Consider the following 26,937-nt stretch of genomic DNA (forward strand, 5'->3'; position numbering starts at 1 on the left):
TGTTGGCCATCAGCAGAGTTATGTTGGCCATCAGCAAAGCTAGGTTGGCCATCAGCAGAGTTATGTTGGCCATCAGCAAAGCTAGGTTGGCCATCTGCAGAGTTATGTTGGCCATCTGCAAAGCTAGGTTGGCCATCTGCAGCGTTATGTTGGCCATCAGCAGAGTTATGTTGGCCATCAGCAGAGCTATGTTGGCCATCAGCAGAGTTATGTTGGCCATCAGCAGAGCTATGTTTGCCATCAGCAGAGTTATGTCGGCCATCAGCAGAGCTATGTTTGCCATCAGCAGAGTTATGTTGGCCATCAGCAGAGCTATGTTGGCCATCAGCAGAGTTATGTTTGCCATCAGCAGAGCTATGTTTGCCATCAGCAGAGTTATGTTGGCCATCAGCAGAGCTATGTTTGCCAGCAGCAGAGCTATGTTGGCCATCAGCAGATTTGTGTTTGCCATCAGCAGAGCTATGTTGACCATCTGCAGAGTTATGTTGGCCATCAGCAGAGTTATGTTGGCCATCAGCAGAGCTATGGTTGCCATCAGCAGAGTTATGTTGGCCATCAGCAGAGTTATGTTTGCCATCAGCAGAGTTATGTTTGCCATCAGCAGAGCTATGTTTGCCATCAGCAGAATTATGTTTGCCATCAGCAGAGCTATGTTTGCCATCAGCAGAGCTATGTTTGCCGTCAGCAGAGCTATGTTGGCCATCAGCAGAGCTATGTTGGCCATCAGCAGAGTTATGTTGGCCATCAGCAAAGCTAGGTTGGCCATCTGCAGAGCTCAGCCGGTCATCAGCAGAGTTATGTTGACCATTTGCAGAGTTAAGTCTCTTCTGGTTGTTACAAGGCTCTTCTGGTTATTACCAGTCCATTCTGACTGTTACCAGTCTCTTTTGATTGTAACCAGTCAAGATAAATGATGTCTTTTTTATTTTAAAATTACAGATATATATCATGTGTTGTTGGTTGTCCATATCAAGGAAAAATAGAACCCAAAGCTGTGGCTCAGGTAATTTGTCAACAAATTATGTGTAATATATTTGGTAATTGGTTAATCACAATTGGTCAGCTGATATCATGACACACTACTAGATTCCCATATTTGGAAATTAGTTAATCATAATTGGTCAGCTGATATCATGTGATTATACTACAATGCCATATTTGGGAATTAGTTAATCAAAATTGATCAGCTGATATCATGTGATTATACTACATTTCAATATTTGGGAATTGATTAACCTTATTAGGTGGCAAAGAAGATGTATACAATGGGATGTTATGAGATCTCACTTGGAGACACGATAGGAGTTGGAACACCTGGTTCAATCAAGGCTATGCTGGAGGCTGTCATGAAAGAAATCCCAGTTGAAAAAATAGCAGTACATTGTCATGACACATATGGACAAGCATTGGCAAACATACTCACAGCTGTACAGGTAGGTCTAAAAAAAAGACACACAGAAATTTGTTTGATGTAACATTTATTGCTATTTGATTTTTAACATTTGATATGCAAGAATAAGTCAAGAGAAGTTACACGACACACATACCAAGATCAAGAAAATATTAGGTACATGAAAATTTCTGATTACAACTCTTTTTTTTTAATCAGTATGAAACCTGTGCATTTGACCATTCTGTGCATGTTTTGTACATCTGATATTAGTTAGCTAATGTTACCTCAAGTGCTAAATTAATAGAATTAATAGCCAATGTCAGTAAAGTCGCCAAGTTTACATAGGTTTGTCTTTAATACATGCTTTTTGACTCATTTACTGTACTTTACTGTACTTTAGTAGCCTACAAAATTTAATATTACATGTAATAACATAAATAATCAATTGAGTTTTCACATTTTCCTCATAACGGTGCTTTGGCTATTCCCTATTTGGATGAAGTATCATGTTTTAATTTGAATCCCCCTTGCAAGAGTTGTAAGCAATAATTTTCCTATGTTTATTTCTTTCAAGAGATATGTTTCAAGACATTATCACTAGTATAACATCAACTAGTAGGTTTCGAACAAATTTGAGACATTGTACATAGGTTATAAAATGGCTTGGATGTGATGATTGATGGGAAATTTCACTTAATTAAACATGATATGAATATGACATACCTCGGGTGATTTCAGTTAATGACCATGATATGAATATGGCATACCTAGGGTGATTTCAGTTAATGAACATGATATGAATATGGCATACCAGGGTGATTTCAGTTAATCAAACGTGATATGAATATGACATACCTAGGGTGATTTCAGTTAGTCAAACATGATATGAATATGCCATACCTAGGGTGATTTCAGTTAATCAAACGTGATATGAATATGACATACCTAGGGTGATTTCAGTTAGTCAAACATGATATGAATATGACATACCTAGGGTGATTTCAGTTAATCAAACGTGATATCAATATGCCAAACCTAGGGTGATTTCAGTTAATGAACATGATATGAATATGACATACCTAGGGTGATTTCAGTTAATCAAACATGATATAAATATGACATACCTAGGGTGATTTCAGTTAATGAACATGATATAAATATGACATACCTAGGGTGATTTCAGTTAATGAACATGATATGAATATGGCATACCTAGGGTGATTTCAGTTAATGAACATGATATAAATATGACATACCTAGGGTGATTTCAGTTAATGAACATGATATGAATATGACATACCCAGGGTGATTTCAGTTAATGAACATGATATGAATATGCCATACCTAGGGTGATTTCAGTTAATCAAACGTGATATGAATATGACATACCTAGGGTGATTTCAGTTAGTCAAACATGATATGAATATGACATACCTAGGGTGATTTCAGTTAATCAAACGTGATATCAATATGCCAAACCTAGGGTGATTTCAGTTAATGAACATGATATGAATATGACATACCTAGGGTGATTTCAGTTAATCAAACATGATATAAATATGACATACCTAGGGTGATTTCAGTTAATGAACATGATATAAATATGACATACCTAGGGTGATTTCAGTTAATGAACATGATATGAATATGGCATACCTAGGGTGATTTCAGTTAATGAACATGATATGAATATGGCATACCTAGGGTGATTTCAGTTAATCAAACATGATATAAATATGACATACCTAGGGTGATTTCAGTTAATCAAATATGATGTGAGTATGCCATACCTAGGGTGATTTCAGTTAATCAAACATGATATAAATATGACATACCTAGGGTGATTTCAGTTAATCAAACATGATATGAATATGACATACCCAGGGTGATTTCAGTTAATGAACATGATATGAATATGACATATCTAGGGTGATTTCAGTTAATCAAATATGAAGTGAATATGATATACCTAGGATGATTTCAGTTAATCAAACATGATATGAATATGACATACCTAGGGTGATTTCAGTTAATCAAACATGATATAAATATGACATACCTAGGGTGATTTCAGTTAATGAACATGATATAAATATGACATACCTAGGGTGATTTCAGTTAATGAACATGATATGAATATGACATACCCAGGGTGATTTCAGTTAATCAAACATGATATAAATATGACATACCTAGGGTGATTTCAGTTAATCAAACATGATTTGAATATGCCACACCTAGGGTGATTTCAGTTAATCAAACATGGTATCAATATGCCAAACCTAGGGTGATTTCAGTTAATGAACATGATATGAATATGGCATACCTAGGGTGATTTCAGTTAATCAAACATGATATAAATATGACATACCTAGGGTGATTTCAGTTAATGAACATGATATGAATATGACATACCTAGGGTGATTTCAGTTAATCAAACATGATATAAATATGACATACCTAGGGTGATTTCAGTTAATGAACATGATATAAATATGACATACCTAGGGTGATTTCAGTTAATGAACATGATATGAATATGGCATACCTAGGGTGATTTCAGTTAATGAACATGATATGAATATGGCATACCTAGGGTGATTTCAGTTAATCAAACATGATATAAATATGGCATACCTAGGGTGATTTCAGTTAATCAAACATGATATAAATATGACATACCTAGGGTGATTTCAGTTAATCAAATATGATGTGAGTATGCCATACCTAGGGTGATTTCAGTTAATCAAACATGATATAAATATGACATACCTAGGGTGATTTCAGTTAATGAACATGATATAAATATGACATACCTTGGGTGATTTCAGTTAATGAACATGGTATCAATATGCCAAACCTAGGGTGATTTCAGTTAATGAACAGGATATGAATATGGCATACCTAGGGTGATTTCAGTTAATCAAACATGATATAAATATGACATACCTAGGGTGATTTCAGTTAATGAACATGATATGAATATGACATACCTAGGGTGATTTCAGTTAATCAAACATGATATAAATATGACATACCTAGGGTGATTTCAGTTAATGAACATGATATAAATATGACATACCTAGGGTGATTTCAGTTAATGAACATGATATGAATATGGCATACCTAGGGTGATTTCAGTTAATGAACATGATATGAATATGGCATACCTAGGGTGATTTTAGTTAATCAAACATGATATAAATATGACATACCTAGGGTGATTTCAGTTAATCAAATATGATGTGAGTATGCCATACCTAGGATGATTTCAGTTAATCAAACATGATATAAATATGACATACCTAGGGTGATTTCAGTTAATGAACATGATATAAATATGACATACCTAGGGTGATTTCAGTTAATGAACATGATATGAATATGGCATACCTAGGGTGATTTCAGTTAATCAAACATGATGTAAATATGACATACCTAGGGTGATTTCAGTTAATCAAATATGATGTGAATATGGCATACCTAGGGTGATTTCAGTTAATCAAACATGATATAAATATGACATACCTAGGGTGATTTCAGTTAATGAACATGATATGAATATGGCATACCTAGGGTGATTTCAGTTAATCAAACATGATATAAATATGACATACCTAGGGTGATTTCAGTTAATCAAACATGATATGAATATGACATACCTAGGGTGATTTCAGTTAATGAACATGATATGAATATGACATACCTAGGGTGATTTCAGTTAATCAAATATGAAGTGAATATGATATACCTAGGATGATTTCAGTTAATCAAACATGATATGAATATGACATACCTAGGGTGATTTCAGTTAATCAAACATGATATGAATATGACATACCTAGGGTGATTTCAGTTAATCAAACATGATATAAATATGACATACCTAGGGTGATTTCAGTTAATGAACATGATATAAATATGACATACCTAGGGTGTTTTCAGTTAATGAACATGATATGAATATGACATACCCAGGGTGATTTCAGTTAATCAAACATGATATAAATATGACATACCTAGGGTGATTTCAGTTAATCAAACATGATTTGAATATGCCACACCTAGGGTGATTTCAGTTAATCAAACATGGTATCAATATGCCAAACCTAGGGTGATTTCAGTTAATGAACATGATATGAATATGGCATACCTAGGGTGATTTCAGTTAATCAAACATGTTATAAATATGACATACCTAGGGTGATTTCAGTTAATGAACATGATATGAATATGACATACCTAGGATGATTTCAGTTAATCAAACATGATTTGAATATGCCACACCTAGGGTGATTTCAGTTAATCAAACATGGTATCAATATGCCAAACCTCTAGTGATTTCAGTTAATGAACATGATATGAATATGGCATACCTAGGGTGATTTCAGTTAATCAAACATGATATAAATATGACATACCTAGGGTGATTTCAGTTAATGAACATGATATGAATATGGCATACCTAGGATGATTTCAGTTAATCAAACATGATATGAATATGACATACCTAGGGTGATTTCAGTTAATGAACATGATATGAATATGGCATACCTAGGGTGATTTCAGTTAATGAACATGATATGAATATGACATACCTAGGGTGATTTCAGTTAATCAAACATGATATAAATATGACATACCTAGGGTGATTTCAGTTAATCAAACATGGTATCAATATGCCAAACCTAGGGTGATTTCAGTTAATGAACATGATTTGAATATGCCACACCTAGGGTGATTTCAGTTAATCAAACATGGTATCAATATGCCAAACGTAGGGTGATTTCAGTTAATGAACATGATATGAATATGGCATACCTAGGGTGATTTCAGTTAATCAAACATGATATAAATATGACATACCTAGGGTGATTTCAGTTAATGAACATGATATAAATATGACATACCTAGGGTGATTTCAGTTAATGAACATGATATGAATATGACATACCCAGGGTGATTTCAGTTAATCAAACATGATATAAATATGACATACCTAGGGTGATTTCAGTTAATCAAACATGATGTGAATATGCCACACCTAGGGTGATTTCAGTTAATCAAACATGGTATCAATATGCCAAACCTAGGGTGATTTCAGTTAATGAACATGATATGAATATGGCATACCTAGGGTGATTTCAGTTAATCAAACATGATATAAATATGACATACCTAGGGTGATTTCAGTTAATGAACATGATATGAATATGACATACCTAGGATGATTTCAGTTAATCAAACATGATTTGAATATGCCACACCTAGGGTGATTTCAGTTAATCAAACATGGTATCAATATGCCAAACCTAGGGTGATTTCAGTTAATGAACATGATATGAATATGGCATACCTAGGGTGATTTCAGTTAATCAAACATGATATAAATATGACATACCTATGGTGATTTCAGTTAATGAACATGATATGAATATGACATACCCAGGGTCATTTCAGTTAATCAAACATGATATAAATATGACATACCTAGGGTGATTTCAGTTAATCAACATGATTTGAATATGCCACACCTAGGGTGATTTCAGTTAATCAAACATGGTATCAATATGCCAAACCTAGGGTGATTTCAGTTAATGAACATGATATGAATATGGCATACCTAGGGTGATTTCAGTTAATCAAACATGATATAAATATGACATACCTAGGGTGATTTCAGTTAATGAACATGATATGAATACGACATACCTAGGGTGATTTCAGTTAATCAAACATGATATAAATATGACATACCTAGGGTGATTTCAGTTAATGAACATGATATAAATATGACATACCTAGGGTGATTTCAGTTAATGAACATGATATGAATATGGCATACCTAGGGTGATTTCAGTTAATGAACATGATATGAATATGGCATACCTAGGGTGATTTCAGTTAATCAAACATGATATAAATATGACATACCTAGGGTGATTTCAGTTAATCAAATATGATGTGAGTATGCCATACCTAGGGTGATTTCAGTTAATCAAACATGATATAAATATGACATACCTAGGGTGATTTCAGTTAATGAACATGATATAAATATGACATACCTTGGGTGATTTCAGTTAATGAACATGGTATCAATATGCCAAACCTAGGGTGATTTCAGTTAATGAACATGATATGAATATGGCATACCTAGGGTGATTTCAGTTAATCAAACATGATATAAATATGACATACCTAGGGTGATTTCAGTTAATGAACATGATATGAATATGACATACCTAGGGTGATTTCAGTTAATCAAACGTGATATAAATATGACATACCTAGGGTGATTTCAGTTAATGAACATGATATAAATATGACATACCTAGGGTGATTTCAGTTAATGAACATGATATGAATATGGCATACCTAGGGTGATTTCAGTTAATGAACATGATATGAATATGGCATACCTAGGGTGATTTTAGTTAATCAAACATGATATAAATATGACATACCTAGGGTGATTTCAGTTAATCAAATATGTGAATATGGCATACCTAGGGTGATTTCAGTTAATCAAACATGATATAAATATGACATACCTAGGGTGATTTCAGTTAATGAACATGATATGAATATGACATACCCAGGGTGATTTCAGTTAATGAACATGATATGAATATGCCATACCTAGGGTGATTTCAGTTAATCAAACGTGATATGAATATGACATACCTAGGGTGATTTCAGTTAGTCAAACATGATATGAATATGACATACCTAGGGTGATTTCAGTTAATCAAACGTGATATCAATATGCCAAACCTAGGGTGATTTCAGTTAATGAACATGATATGAATATGACATACCTAGGGTGATTTCAGTTAATCAAACATGATATAAATATGACATACCTAGGGTGATTTCAGTTAATGAACATGATATAAATATGACATACCTAGGGTGATTTCAGTTAATGAACATGATATGAATATGGCATACCTAGGGTGATTTCAGTTAATGAACATGATATGAATATGGCATACCTAGGGTGATTTCAGTTAATCAAACATGATATAAATATGACATACCTAGGGTGATTTCAGTTAATCAAATATGATGTGAGTATGCCATACCTAGGGTGATTTCAGTTAATCAAACATGATATAAATATGACATACCTAGGGTGATTTCAGTTAATCAAACATGATATGAATATGACATACCCAGGGTGATTTCAGTTAATGAACATGATATGAATATGACATATCTAGGGTGATTTCAGTTAATCAAATATGAAGTGAATATGATATACCTAGGATGATTTCAGTTAATCAAACATGATATGAATATGACATACCTAGGGTGATTTCAGTTAATCAAACATGATATAAATATGACATACCTAGGGTGATTTCAGTTAATGAACATGATATAAATATGACATACCTAGGGTGATTTCAGTTAATGAACATGATATGAATATGACATACCCAGGGTGATTTCAGTTAATCAAACATGATATAAATATGACATACCTAGGGTGATTTCAGTTAATCAAACATGATTTGAATATGCCACACCTAGGGTGATTTCAGTTAATCAAACATGGTATCAATATGCCAAACCTAGGGTGATTTCAGTTAATGAACATGATATGAATATGGCATACTTAGGGTGATTTCAGTTAATCAAACATGATATAAATATGACATACCTAGGGTGATTTCAGTTAATGAACATGATATGAATATGACATACCTAGGGTGATTTCAGTTAATCAAACATGATATAAATATGACATACCTAGGGTGATTTCAGTTAATGAACATGATATAAATATGACATACCTAGGGTGATTTCAGTTAATGAACATGATATGAATATGGCATACCTAGGGTGATTTCAGTTAATGAACATGATATGAATATGGCATACCTAGGGTGATTTCAGTTAATCAAACATGATATAAATATGGCATACCTAGGGTGATTTCAGTTAATCAAACATGATATAAATATGACATACCTAGGGTGATTTCAGTTAATCAAATATGATGTGAGTATGCCATACCTAGGGTGATTTCAGTTAATCAAACATGATATAAATATGACATACCTAGGGTGATTTCAGTTAATGAACATGATATAAATATGACATACCTTGGGTGATTTCAGTTAATGAACATGGTATCAATATGCCAAACCTAGGGTGATTTCAGTTAATGAACATGATATGAATATGGCATACCTAGGGTGATTTCAGTTAATCAAACATGATATAAATATGACATACCTAGGGTGATTTCAGTTAATGAACATGATATGAATATGACATACCTAGGGTGATTTCAGTTAATCAAACATGATATAAATATGACATACCTAGGGTGATTTCAGTTAATGAACATGATATAAATATGACATACCTAGGGTGATTTCAGTTAATGAACATGATATGAATATGGCATACCTAGGGTGATTTCAGTTAATGAACATGATATGAATATGGCATACCTAGGGTGATTTTAGTTAATCAAACATGATATAAATATGACATACCTAGGGTGATTTCAGTTAATCAAATATGATGTGAGTATGCCATACCTAGGATGATTTCAGTTAATCAAACATGATATAAATATGACATACCTAGGGTGATTTCAGTTAATGAACATGATATAAATATGACATACCTAGGGTGATTTCAGTTAATGAACATGATATGAATATGGCATACCTAGGGTGATTTCAGTTAATCAAACATGATGTAAATATGACATACCTAGGGTGATTTCAGTTAATCAAATATGATGTGAATATGGCATACCTAGGGTGATTTCAGTTAATCAAACATGATATAAATATGACATACCTAGGGTGATTTCAGTTAATGAACATGATATGAATATGGCATACCTAGGGTGATTTCAGTTAATCAAACATGATATAAATATGACATACCTAGGGTGATTTCAGTTAATCAAACATGATATGAATATGACATACCTAGGGTGATTTCAGTTAATGAACATGATATGAATATGACATACCTAGGGTGATTTCAGTTAATCAAATATGAAGTGAATATGATATACCTAGGATGATTTCAGTTAATCAAACATGATATGAATATGACATACCTAGGGTGATTTCAGTTAATCAAACATGATATGAATATGACATACCTAGGGTGATTTCAGTTAATCAAACATGATATAAATATGACATACCTAGGGTGATTTCAGTTAATGAACATGATATAAATATGACATACCTAGGGTGTTTTCAGTTAATGAACATGATATGAATATGACATACCCAGGGTGATTTCAGTTAATCAAACATGGTATCAATATGCCAAACCTAGGGTGATTTCAGTTAATGAACATGATATGAATATGGCATACCTAGGGTGATTTCAGTTAATCAAACATGTTATAAATATGACATACCTAGGGTGATTTCAGTTAATGAACATGATATGAATATGACATACCTAGGATGATTTCAGTTAATCAAACATGATTTGAATATGCCACACCTAGGGTGATTTCAGTTAATCAAACATGGTATCAATATGCCAAACCTCTAGTGATTTCAGTTAATGAACATGATATGAATATGGCATACCTAGGGTGATTTCAGTTAATCAAACATGATATAAATATGACATACCTAGGGTGATTTCAGTTAATGAACATGATATGAATATGGCATACCTAGGATGATTTCAGTTAATCAAACATGATATGAATATGACATACCTAGGGTGATTTCAGTTAATGAACATGATATGAATATGGCATACCTAGGGTGATTTCAGTTAATGAACATGATATGAATATGACATACCTAGGGTGATTTCAGTTAATCAAACATGATATAAATATGACATACCTAGGGTGATTTCAGTTAATCAAACATGGTATCAATATGCCAAACCTAGGGTGATTTCAGTTAATGAACATGATTTGAATATGCCACACCTAGGGTGATTTCAGTTAATCAAACATGGTATCAATATGCCAAACGTAGGGTGATTTCAGTTAATGAACATGATATGAATATGGCATACCTAGGGTGATTTCAGTTAATCAAACATGATATAAATATGACATACCTAGGGTGATTTCAGTTAATGAACATGATATAAATATGACATACCTAGGGTGATTTCAGTTAATGAACATGATATGAATATGACATACCCAGGGTGATTTCAGTTAATCAAACATGATATAAATATGACATACCTAGGGTGATTTCAGTTAATCAAACATGATATAAATATGACATACCTAGGGTGATTTCAGTTAATGAACATGATATAAATATGACATACCTAGGGTGATTTCAGTTAATGAACATGATATGAATATGACATACCCAGGGTGATTTCAGTTAATCAAACATGATATAAATATGACATACCTAGGGTGATTTCAGTTAATCAAACATGGTATCAATATGCCAAACCTAGGGTGATTTCAGTTAATGAACATGATATGAATATGGCATACCTAGGGTGATTTCAGTTAATCAAACATGATATAAATATGACATACCTAGGGTGATTTCAGTTAATGAACATGATATGAATATGACATACCTAGGATGATTTCAGTTAATCAAACATGATTTGAATATGCCACACCTAGGGTGATTTCAGTTAATCAAACATGGTATCAATATGCCAAACCTAGGGTGATTTCAGTTAATGAACATGATATGAATATGGCATACCTAGGGTGATTTCAGTTAATCAAACATGATATAAATATGACATACCTATGGTGATTTCAGTTAATGAACATGATATGAATATGACATACCCAGGGTCATTTCAGTTAATCAAACATGATATAAATATGACATACCTAGGGTGATTTCAGTTAATCAACATGATTTGAATATGCCACACCTAGGGTGATTTCAGTTAATCAAACATGGTATCAATATGCCAAACCTAGGGTGATTTCAGTTAATGAACATGATATGAATATGGCATACCTAGGGTGATTTCAGTTAATCAAACATGATATAAATATGACATACCTAGGGTGATTTCAGTTAATGAACATGATATGAATACGACATACCTAGGGTGATTTCAGTTAATCAAACATGATATAAATATGACATACCTAGGGTGATTTCAGTTAATGAACATGATATAAATATGACATACCTAGGGTGATTTCAGTTAATGAACATGATATGAATATGGCATACCTAGGGTGATTTCAGTTAATGAACATGATATGAATATGGCATACCTAGGGTGATTTCAGTTAATCAAACATGATATAAATATGACATACCTAGGGTGATTTCAGTTAATGAACATGATATGAATATGACATACCTAGGATGATTTCAGTTAATCAAACATGATTTGAATATGCCACACCTAGGGTGATTTCAGTTAATCAACATGATTTGAATATGCCACACCTAGGGTGATTTCAGTTAATCAAACATGGTATCAATATGCCAAACCTAGGGTGATTTCAGTTAATGAACATGATATGAATATGGCATACCTAGGGTGATTTCAGTTAATCAAACATGATATAAATATGACATACCTAGGGTGATTTCAGTTAATAAACATGATATAAATATGACATACCTAGGGTGATTTCAGTTAATGAACATGATATGAATATGGCATACCTAGGGTGATTTCAGTTAATCAAACATGATATAAATATGCCACACCTAGGGTGATTTCAGTTAATCAAACATGGTATCAATATGCCAAACCTAGGGTGATTTCAGTTAATCAAACATGATATAAATATGACATACCTAGGGTGATTTCAGTTAATCAAACATGATATAAATATGACATACCTAGGGTGATTTCAGTTAATCAAATATGTGAATATGGCATACCTAGGGTGATTTCAGTTAATCAAACATGATATAAATATGACATACCTAGGGTGATTTCAGTTAATGAACATGATATGAATATGGCATACCTAGGGTGATTTCAGTTAATCAAACATGATATAAATATGACATACCTAGGGTGATTTCAGTTAATCAAACATGATATGAATATGACATACCTAGGGTGATTTCAGTTAATGAACATGGTATGAATATGACATACCTAGGGTGATTTCAGTTAATCAAATATGAAGTGAATATGATATACCTAGGATGATTTCAGTTAATCAAACATGATATGAATATGACATACCTAGGGTGATTTCAGTTAATCAAACATGATATGAATATGACATACCTAGGGTGATTTCAGTTAATCAAACATGATATAAATATGACATACCTAGGGTGATTTCAGTTAATGAACATGATATAAATATGACATACCTAGGGTGATTTCAGTTAATGAACATGATATGAATATGACATACCCAGGGTGATTTCAGTTAATCAAACATGATATAAATATGACATACCTAGGGTGATTTCAGTTAATCAAACATGATTTGAATATGCCACACCTAGGGTGATTTCAGTTAATCAAACATGGTATCAATATGCCAAACCTAGGGTGATTTCAGTTAATGAACATGATATGAATATGGCATACCTAGGGTGATTTCAGTTAATCAAACATGATATAAATATGACATACCTAGGGTGATTTCAGTTAATGAACATGATATGAATATGACATACCTAGGATGATTTCAGTTAATCAAACATGATTTGAATATGCCACACCTAGGGTGATTTCAGTTAATCAAACATGGTATCAATATGCCAAACCTAGGGTGATTTCAGTTAATGAACATGATATGAATATGGCATACCTAGGGTGATTTCAGTTAATCAAACATGATATAAATATGACATACCTAGGGTGATTTCAGTTAATGAACATGATATAAATATGACATACCCAGGGTGATTTCAGTTAATCAAACATGATATAAATATGACATACCTAGGGTGATTTCAGTTAATCAACATGATTTGAATATGCCACACCTAGGGTGATTTCAGTTAATCAAACATGGTATCAATATGCCAAACCTAGGGTGATTTCAGTTAATGAACATGATATGAATATGGCATACCTAGGGTGATTTCAGTTAATCAAACATGATATAAATATGACATACCTAGGGTGATTTCAGTTAATGAACATGATATGAATATGACATACCTAGGGTGATTTCAGTTAATCAAACATGATATAAATATGACATACCTAGGGTGATTTCAGTTAATGAACATGATATAAATATGACATACCTAGGGTGATTTCAGTTAATGAACATGATATGAATATGGCATACCTAGGGTGATTTCAGTTAATGAACATGATATGAATATGGCATACCTAGGGTGATTTCAGTTAATCAAACATGATATAAATATGACATACCTAGGGTGATTTCAGTTAATGAACATGATATGAATATGACATACCTAGGATGATTTCAGTTAATCAAACATGATTTGAATATGCCACACCTAGGGTGATTTCAGTTAATCAAACATGGTATCAATATGCCAAACCTAGGGTGATTTCAGTTAATGAACATGATATGAATATGGCATACCTAGGGTGATTTCAGTTAATCAAACATGATATAAATATGCCACACCTAGGGTGATTTCAGTTAATCAAACATGGTATCAATATGCCAAACCTAGGGTGATTTCAGTTAATGAACATGATATGAATATGGCATACCTAGGGTGATTTCAGTTAATCAAACATGATATAAATATGACATACCTAGGGTGATTTCAGTTAATCAAACATGATATAAATATGACATACCTAGGGTGATTTCAGTTAATCAAATATGTGAATATGGCATACCTAGGGTGATTTCAGTTAATCAAACATGATATAAATATGACATACCTAGGGTGATTTCAGTTAATGAACATGATATGAATATGGCATACCTAGGGTGATTTCAGTTAATCAAACATGATATAAATATGACATACCTAGGGTGATTTCAGTTAATCAAACATGATATGAATATGACATACCTAGGGTGATTTCAGTTAATGAACATGGTATGAATATGACATACCTAGGGTGATTTCAGTTAATCAAATATGAAGTGAATATGATATACCTAGGATGATTTCAGTTAATCAAACATGATATGAATATGACATACCTAGGGTGATTTCAGTTAATCAAACATGATATGAATATGGCATACCTAGGGTGATTTCAGTTAATCAAACATGATATAAATATGACATACCTAGGGTGATTTCAGTTAATGAACATGATATAAATATGACATACCTAGGGTGATTTCAGTTAATGAACATGATATGAATATGACATACCCTGGGTGATTTCAGTTAATCAAACATGATATAAATATGACATACCTAGGGTGATTTCAGTTAATCAAACATGATTTGAATATGCCACACCTAGGGTGATTTCAGTTAATCAAACATGGTATCAATATGCCAAACCTAGGGTGATTTCAGTTAATGAACATGATATGAATATGGCATACCTAGGGTGATTTCAGTTAATCAAACATGATATAAATATGACATACCTAGGGTGATTTCAGTTAATGAACATGATATGAATATGACATACCTAGGATGATTTCAGTTAATCAAACATGATTTGAATATGCCACACCTAGGGTGATTTCAGTTAATCAAACATGGTATCAATATGCCAAACCTAGGGTGATTTCAGTTAATGAACATGATATGAATATGGCATACCTAGGGTGATTTCAGTTAATCAAACATGATATAAATATGACATACCTAGGGTGATTTCAGTTAATGAACATGATATAAATATGACATACCTAGGGTGATTTCAGTTAATGAACATGATATGAATATGACATACCCAGGGTGATTTCAGTTAATCAAACATGATATAAATATGACATACCTAGGGTGATTTCAGTTAATCAAACATGATGTGAATATGCCACACCTAGGGTGATTTCAGTTAATCAAACATGGTATCAATATGCCAAACCTAGGGTGATTTCAGTTAATGAACATGATATGAATATGGCATACCTAGGGTGATTTCAGTTAATCAAACATGATATAAATATGACATACCTAGGGTGATTTCAGTTAATCAAACATGGTATCAATATGCCAAACCTAGGGTGATTTCAGTTAATGAACATGATATAAATATGACATACCTAGGGTGATTTCAGTTAATGAACATGATATGAATATGGCATACCTAGGGTGATTTCAGTTAATGAACATGATATGAATATGGCATACCTAGGGTGATTTCAGTTAATCAAACATGATATAAATATGACATACCTAGGGTGATTTCAGTTAATCAAATATGATGTGAGTATGCCATACCTAGGGTGATTTCAGTTAATCAAACATGATATAAATATGACATACCTAGGGTGATTTCAGTTAATGAACATGATATAAATATGACATACCTAGGGTGATTTCAGTTAATGAACATGATATGAATATGGCATACCTAGGGTGATTTCAGTTAATCAAACATGATGTAAATATGACATACCTAGGGTGATTTCAGTTAATCAAATATGATGTGAATATGGCATACCTAGGGTGATTTCAGTTAATCAAACATGATATAAATATGACATACCTAGGGTGATTTCAGTTAATGAACATGATATGAATATGGCATACCTAGGGTGATTTCAGTTAATCAAACATGATATAAATATGACATACCTAGGGTGATTTCAGTTAATCAAACATGATATGAATATGACATACCTAGGGTGATTTCAGTTAATGAACATGATATGAATATGACATACCTAGGGTGATTTCAGTTAATCAAATATGAAGTGAATATGATATACCTAGGATGATTTCAGTTAATCAAACATGATATGAATATGACATACCTAGGGTGATTTCAGTTAATCAAACATGATATGAATATGACATACCTAGGGTGATTTCAGTTAATCAAACATGATATAAATATGACATACCTAGGGTGATTTCAGTTAATGAACATGATATAAATATGACATACCTAGGGTGATTTCAGTTAATGAACATGATATGAATATGACATACCCAGGGTGATTTCAGTTAATCAAACATGATATAAATATGACATACCTAGGGTGATTTCAGTTAATCAAACATGATTTGAATATGCCACACCTAGGGTGATTTCAGTTAATCAAACATGGTATCAATATGCCAAACCTAGGGTGATTTCAGTTAATGAACATGATATGAATATGGCATACCTAGGGTGATTTCAGTTAATCAAACATGTTATAAATATGACATACCTAGGGTGATTTCAGTTAATGAACATGATATGAATATGACATACCTAGGATGATTTCAGTTAATCAAACATGATTTGAATATGCCACACGTAGGGTGATTTCAGTTAATCAAACATGATATAAATATGACATACCTAGGGTGATTTCAGTTAATGAACATGATATGAATATGGCATACCTAGGGTGATTTCAGTCAATCAAACATGATTTGAATATGCCACACCTAGGGTGATGTCAGTTAATCAAACATGGTATCAATATGCCAAACCTAGGGTGATTTCATTTAATGAACATGATATGAATATGGCATACCTAGGGTGATTTCAGTTAATCAAACATGATATAAATATGACATACCTAGGGTGATTTCAGTTAATGAACATGATATGAATATGACATACCTAGGGTGATTTCAGTTAATCAAACATGATATAAATATGACATACCTAGGGTGATTTCAGTTAATGAACATGATATAAATATGACATACCTAGGGTGATTTCAGTTAATGAACATGATATGAATATGGCATACCTAGGGTGATTTCAGTTAATGAACATGATATGAATATGGCATACCTAGGGTGATTTCAGTTAATCAAACATGATATAAATATGACATACCTAGGGTGATTTCAGTTAATCAAATATGATGTGAGTATGCCATACCTAGGGTGATTTCAGTTAATCAAACATGATATAAATATGACATACCTAGGGTGATTTCAGTTAATGAACATGATATAAATATGACATACATAGGGTGATTTCAGTTAATGAACATGATATGAGTATGGCATACCTAGGGTGATTTCAGTTAATCAAACATGATATAAATATGACATACCTAGGGTGATTTCAGTTAATCAAATATGATGTGAATATGGCATACCTAGGGTGATTTCAGTTAATCAAACATGATATAAATATGACATACCTAGGGTGATTTCAGTTAATGAACATGATATGAATATAGCATACCTAGGGTGATTTCAGTTAATCAAACATGTTATAAATATGACATACCTAGGGTGATTTCAGTTAATCAAACATGGTATCAATATGCCAAACCTAGGGTGATTTCAGTTAATCAAATATGAAGTGAATATGATATACCTAGGATGATTTCAGTTAATCAAACATGATATGAATATGACATACCTAGGGTGGTTTCAGTTAATCAAACATGATATGAATATGACATACCTAGGGTGATTTCAGTTAATCAAACATGATATAAATATGACATACCTAGGGTGATTTCAGTTAATGAACATGATATAAATATGGCATACCTAGGGTGATTTCAGTTAATGAACATGATATGAATATGACATACCCAGGGTGATTTCAGTTAATCAAACATGATATAAATATGACATACCTAGGGTGATTTCAGTTAATCAAACATGATTTGAATATGCCACACCTAGGGTGATTTCAGTTAATCAAACATGATATAAATATGACATACCTAGGGTGATTTCAGTTAATGAACATGATATAAATATGACATACCTAGGGTGATTTCAGTTAATGAACATGATATGAATATGGCATACCTAGGGTGATTTCAGTTAATGAACATGATATGAATATGGCATACCTAGGGTGATTTCAGTTAATCAAACATGATATAAATATGACATAGCTAGGGTGATTTCAGTTAATCAAATATGATGTGAGTATGCCATACCTAGGGTTATTTCAGTTAATCAAACATGATATAAATATGACATACCTAGGGTGATTTCAGTTAATGAACATGATATAAATATGACATACCTAGGGTGATTTCAGTTAATGAACATGATATGAATATGGCATACCTAGGGTGATTTCAGTTAATCAAACATGATATAAATATGACATACCTAGGGTGATTTCAGTTAATCAAATATGATGTGAATATGGCATACCTAGGGTGATTTCAGTTAATCAAACATGATATAAATATGACATACCTAGGGTGATTTCAGTTAATGAACATGATATGAATATAGCATACCTAGGGTGATTTCAGTTAATCAAACATGATCTAAATATGACATACCTAGGGTGATTTCAGTTAATCAAACATGATATGAATATGACATACCTAGGGTGATTTCAGTTAATGAACATGATATGAATATGACATACCTAGGGTGATTTCAGTTAATCAAATATGAAGTGAATATGATATACCTAGGATGATTTCAGTTAATCAAACATGATATGAATATGACATACCTAGGGTGATTTCAGTTAATCAAACATGATATGAATATGACATACCTAGGGTGATTTCAGTTAATCAAACATGATATAAATATGACATACCTAGGGTGATTTCAGTTAATGAGCATGATATAAATATGACATACCTAGGGTGATTTCAGTTAATGAACATGATATGAATATGACATACCCAGGGTGATTTCAGTTAATCAAACATGATATAAATATGACATACCTAGGGTGATTTCAGTTAATCAAACATGATTTGAATATGCCACACCTAGGGTGATTTCAGTTAATCAAACATGGTATCAATATGCCAAACCTAGGGTGATTTCAGTTAATGAACATGATATGAATATGGCATACCTAGGGTGATTTCAGTTAATCAAACATGATATAAATATGACATACCTAGGGTGATTTCAGTTAATGAACATGATATAAATATGACATACCTAGGGTGATTTCAGTTAATGAACATGATATGAATATGGCATACCTAGGGTGATTTCAGTTAATGAACATGATATGAATATGGCATACCTAGGGTGATTTCAGTTAATCAAACATGATATAAATATGACATAGCTAGGGTGATTTCAGTTAATCAAATATGATGTGAGTATGCCATACCTAGGGTTATTTCAGTTAATCAAACATGATATAAATATGACATACCTAGGGTGATTTCAGTTAATGAACATGATATAAATATGACATACCTAGGGTGATTTCAGTTAATGAACATGATATGAATATGGCATACCTAGGGTGATTTCAGTTAATCAAACATGATATAAATATGACATACCTAGGGTGATTTCAGTTAATCAAATATGATGTGAATATGGCATACCTAGGGTGATTTCAGTTAATCAAACATGATATAAATATGACATACCTAGGGTGATTTCAGTTAATGAACATGATATGAATATAGCATACCTAGGGTGATTTCAGTTAATCAAACATGATCTAAATATGACATACCTAGGGTGATTTCAGTTAATCAAACATGATATGAATATGACATACCTAGGGTGATTTCAGTTAATGAACATGATATGAATATGACATACCTAGGGTGATTTCAGTTAATCAAATATGAAGTGAATATGATATACCTAGGATGATTTCAGTTAATCAAACATGATATGAATATGACATACCTAGGGTGATTTCAGTTAATCAAACATGATATGAATATGACATACCTAGGGTGATTTCAGTTAATCAAACATGATATAAATATGACATACCTAGGGTGATTTCAGTTAATGAACATGATATAAATATGACATACCTAGGGTGATTTCAGTTAATGAACATGATATGAATATGACATACCCAGGGTGATTTCAGTTAATCAAACATGATATAAATATGACATACCTAGGGTGATTTCAGTTAATCAAACATGATTTGAATATGCCACACCTAGGGTGATTTCAGTTAATCAAACATGGTATCAATATGCCAAACCTAGGGTGATTTCAGTTAATGAACATGATATGAATATGGCATACCTAGGGTGATTTCAGTTAATCAAACATGATATAAATATGACATACCTAGGGTGATTTCAGTTAATGAACATGATATGAATATGACATACCTAGGATGATTTCAGATAATCAAACATGATTTGAATATGCCACACCTAGGGTGATTTCAGTTAATCAAACATGGTATCAATATGCCAAACCTAGGGTGATTTCAGTTAATGAACATGATATGAATATGGCATACCTAGGGTAATTTCAGTTAATCAAACATGATATAAATATGACATACCTAGGGTGATTTCAGTTAATGAACATGATATGAATATGGCATACCTTGGATGATTTCAGTTAATCAAACATGATATGAATATGACATACCTAGGGTGATTTCAGTTAATCAAACATGATATGAATATGACATACCTAGGATGATTTCAGTTAATCAAATATGATGTGAGTATGACATACCTAGGGTGATTTCAGTTAATGAACATGATATGAATATGGCATACCTAGGGTGATTTCAGTTAATGAACATGATATGAATATGCCAAACCTAGGGTGATTTCAGTTAATCAAACATGATATGAATATGACATACCTAGGGTGATTTCAGTTAATCAAACATGATATGAATATGACATACCTAGGGTGATTTCAGTTAATGAACATGATATGAATATGGCATACCTAGGGTGATTTCAGTTAATCAAACATGATATGAATATGACACACCTAGGGTGATTTCAGTTAATCAAACATGGTATCAATATGCCAAACCTAGGGTGATTTCAGTTAATCAAACATGATATGAATATGACATACCCAGGGTGATTTCAGTTAATCAAACATGATATGAATATGACATACCTAGGGTGATTTCAGTTAATCAAACGTGATATGAATATGACATACCCAGGGTGATTTCAGTTAATCAAACGTGATATGAATATGACATACCTAGGGTGATTTCAGTTATTCAAACATGATATGAATATGGCATACCTCGGGTGATTTCAGTTAATGAATATGATGTGATTTATGGTAGGTTAATTTTTGCCTATTTTGTTTTGTGATTCAAATTGGTTGAGACTTTGACTGACTACACAAGAACACAACATGTTATCACAAAGACATGCCTAGGTTAATTTTAGTGGGATTTGCTTGGCATCTTTTTTCCCTATTTGTTTCATCATATATTTTAATTTTTCTTGAATGAATATTATTTAAAACATAATAACTTAATTGTTTCAGATGGGTGTGAGGATTGTTGATTCATCTGTGGCAGGACTGGGTGGGTGCCCGTATGCTAGAGGTGCTACAGGGAACGTTGCTACAGAAGATGTTGTCTATATGTTGCATGGTATAGGAATACAGACAGTGAGTATAACCTTTGACCCATAAACAAACATTATAACCTTTGACCTATGGACAGACAGTGAGAGTAACCTTTGACCTATGAACATACAGTTACTATAACCTTTGACCCATAGACAGACAGTGAGTATAACCTTTGACCTATGAACAGACTAAGTATAACATTGACCTATGGACAGGGAGTATAACTTTTGACCTATGAACAGACTAAGTATAACACTGACCTATGGACAGGGAGTATCACCTTTGACCTATGAACAGACAGTAAGTATAACATTGACCTATGGACAGGGAGTATAACTTTTAACCTATGAACATACTGTAAGTGTAACCTTTGACCTATGAGTGCAGACAGTGAGTACAACTTAATTATAAACATAATCTTGGCTAAACTAGAAACCTAGCTATTTAAACTAAATCTAATCCTGTAGAGTTCACAAACTTTCCAAAATGAGAAACGGTACATTCCTGAGTGTATCATGATAGCCTCATAGCTATGTTGTAAGGGTGTATATTAAGTTATAATAACCTTGTTGCTGTGTTGTAAGGGTGTATATCAAGTTATAATAACCTTGTTGCTGTGTTGTAAGGGTGTATATCAAGTTATAATAACCTTGTTGCTGTGTTGTAAGGGTGCATATCAAGTTATAATACCCTTGTTGCTGTGTTGTAAGTGTGTATATCAATTTATAATAGCCTCGTTGCTGTGTTGTAAGGGTGTATATCAAGTTATAATAACCTCATTGCTGTGTTGTAAGGGTGTATATCAAGTTATAATAACCTCGTTGCTGTGTTGTAAGGGTATATATCAAGTTATAATAACCTTGTTGCTGTGTTGTAAGGGTGTATATCAAGTTATAATACCCTTGTTGCTGTGTTGTAAGGGTGTGTATATCAATTTATAATACCCTCGTTGCTGTGTTGTAAGGGTGTATATCAAGTTATAGTAACCCCATTGCTGTGTTGTAAGAGTGTATATCAAGTTATAATACCCTCGTTGCTGTGTTGTAAGGGTGTATATCAAGTTATAATAACCTTGTTGCTGTGTTGGTGTATATCAAGTTATAGTAACCTCATTGTTGTGTTGTAAGGGTGTATATCAAGTTATAATAACCTTGTTGCTGTGTTGTAAGGGTGCATATCAAATTATAATAACCTCGTTGCTATGTTGTAAGGGTGTATATCAAGTTATAATAACCTCGTTGCTGTGTTGTAAGGGTGTAGATCAAGTTATGATAACCTCGTTGCTGTGTTGTAAGGGTGTATATCAAGTTATAATAACCTCATTGCTGTGTTGTAAGGGTGTATATCAAGTTATAATAACCTCGTTGCTGTGTTGTAAGGGTGTATATCAAGTTATAATAACCTCATTGCTGTGTTGTAAGGGTGTATATCAAGTCATAATACCCTCGTTGCTGTGTTGTAAGGGTGTATATCAAGTTATAATAACCTTGTTGCTGTGTTAAAGGGTGTATATCAAGTTATAATAATCTTGTTGCTGTGTTGTAAAGGTGTATATCAAGTTATAGTAACCTCGTTGTTGTGTTGTAAGGGTGTATATCAAGTTATAATAACCTTGTTGCTGTGTTGTAAGGGTGTATATCAAGTTATAATACCCTCGTTGCTGTATTGTAAGGGTGTATATCAAATTATAATACCCTCGTTGCTGTGTTGTAAAGGTGTATAACAAGTTATAATAACCTTGTTGCTGTGTTGTAAAGGTGTGTATCAAGTTATAATAACCTCATTGCTATGTTGCAGGGTGTGAACTTGGAAAAATTAATTGCAGCTGGACATTTTATATCGAAATACCTTGGTAAAGAGCCATCATCAAAAGTGTCATTGGCACTAATGAAGAAGACACAGAGTAAACTTTGATGTTTATCATGATGCTAGCTTGGCAGTGAAATTACTCTATGACAATGCTGAATCTGATCATGACTTGAGGATATCAGTGGAGTGCATTGGTAATGAGACACCTATGACTTATTCTAGCTGTGACTGCTTAAGATACAAAAGAAACACAGGTCATTGACATCCGGTCATGGTACATATATATTATGATCATTTAATTGCAATAAATGGAGGATACAAGATTGATCTTTTATGGTAATCACATGGTACAATCACCTGATGTCTTCAAATGGAGGCCACGTAATTGATCTCAGGTCTTGGTCACATGGTATAATCACCTGATGCCATAAAATAGAGGTCACGTGATTGGTGTCAGGTCTTGGTCACATGGTTTAATCACCTGATACCATCAAATGGAGGCCATGTTATTGTTCTCAGTTCTTAGTCACATGGTATGATCAGTTTGTGGCAAATTATCTTCTATTGAACATGTTGCTGTACAAATTTGCAATGTATTATGAGAGACTCCTGATTGTATAGAATAGAATAGAATAGAATAGAATAGAATAGAATAGAATAGAATAGAATAGAATAGAATAGAATAGAATAATGCTTTATGACATCCTTAGTGGCATCTGACATTTCAGTTTTGGTATTTTTAGAATAAACTATAATTAAACTACACATACAATACAACAATAATAGAAAAATATTATCAAACTTGAAATGTACTAAATTAAATGTCAATTTTACTATGTTCATATCATCACAGAAAAAAGAAATAAAGTGAAAATATATGTCCTTGTTGTCATCATTGCTTTTGGTTTAAACTTATTTTTTGGTTATATTTCATCACCATATCTTCAAATTTCTTGTTATAGCAAATATTTGTTGTCATTTTTAGTAAAAAAAGCTATTTTCATCTTTTCAAAAACTGCCACCCGAATTGCCTTGATACCAGTTCAGGATCTTGACCATGTTTTTGCATGTGTCACACATTGGCAGATTCAGACACATGCCAAATTCATTACACCCATCCAGTCGTCAGATTCACCAGAAAGTTCAAAAAATTCTCCAGAATGACATGTTACAGTGTTGATTTGTCACATGTATATTTTTTAACATTCTGGTTAACCTAAAATTGTCCTCCTGTGGTTACTTTAACTCAAGTAATTTTTATCTGTTCATCTTAAGTTCAATTTGTGTGTGACTAGCATGTATCATTTTCATGATATGGGTTAAAATTTGATTAAACTAAACCATTTATTAAACATCGAAATAAGTGTAGAAAATGAAGACATTTTGCTAATAATTACGGGAACCAGATTTTTGTGATCTAACCATTTGATTATTGCAGTAATCCATTATTTTATTATGTAGTTTAAACCATATGTATATTTGTCTGTATATTTCACCAAATTTCTTTGTTGAATTAAAATATGTTACTAACTGAATAATTACCCTCTGAACTGACCACTAAACTGTTAACTAGACTGTTAACTAGACTTGACTGACCACTGAACTGTTAACTTGAATGACTGACCACTAAACTGTTAACTAGACTTGACTGACCACTGAACTGTTAACTAGAATGACTGACCACTAAACTGTTAACTAGACTTGTCTGTCCACTAAACTGTTAACTAGACTTTACTGACCACTAAACTGTTAACTAGACTGTTAACTAGACTTGACTGACCACTGAACTGTTAACTCGACTTGACTGACCACTAAACTGTTCACTAAACTGTTAACTAGACTGTTTACTAGACTTGACTGACCACTAAACTGTTAACTAGACTTGACTGACCACTAAACTGTTCACTTAACTGTTAACTAGACTTGACTGACCACTGAACTGTTAACTAGAATGACTGACCACTAAACTGTTAACTAGACTTGACTGTCCACTAAACTGTTTACTAGACTTGACTGACCACTAAACTGTTAACTAGACTTGACTGACCACTAAACTGTTCACTAAACTGTTAACTAGACTTGACTGACCACTAAACTGTTAACTAGACTTGACTGACCACTAAACTGTCCACTGAACTGTTAACTAGACTTGACTGTCCACTAAACTGTTAACTAGACTTGACTGGCCGCTAAACTGTTAACTAGACCTGACTGACCACTAAACTGTTAACTAGACTTGACTGACCACTAAACTGTTAACTAGACTTGACTGACCACTAAACTGTTCACTAAACTGTTAACTAGACTTGACTGGCCCACTAAACTGTTAACTATACTTGACTGTCCACTAAACTGTTAACTAGACTTGAGTGACCACTAAACTGTTAACTAGACTTGAGTGACCACTAAACTGTTAACTAGACTTGACTGACCACTAAACAGCCG

General features: G+C 32.9%; 1 protein-coding gene across 1 annotated transcript; it reads left to right on the plus strand.

Annotated features, from left to right (window-relative positions):
- The first annotated feature begins 797 nt into the window (after positions 1–797).
- On the plus strand, positions 798–25,384 carry LOC102808702 (hydroxymethylglutaryl-CoA lyase, mitochondrial-like). The gene is made up of 5 exons (XM_085508208.1): positions 798–820; positions 940–1,003; positions 1,245–1,433; positions 22,597–22,722; positions 24,481–25,384. Exons 1-5 carry the CDS (start codon positions 798–800, stop codon positions 24,595–24,597), a joined length of 519 nt encoding a protein of 172 aa, XP_085364334.1. The 3' UTR covers positions 24,598–25,384.
- The last annotated feature ends 1,553 nt before the right edge of the window (positions 25,385–26,937 follow it).

Source organism: Saccoglossus kowalevskii, chromosome 14, assembly GCF_978046115.1.
Source record: "Saccoglossus kowalevskii chromosome 14, keSacKowa6.1, whole genome shotgun sequence".
NCBI classification, from domain to species: Eukaryota; Metazoa; Hemichordata; class Enteropneusta; family Harrimaniidae; genus Saccoglossus; species Saccoglossus kowalevskii.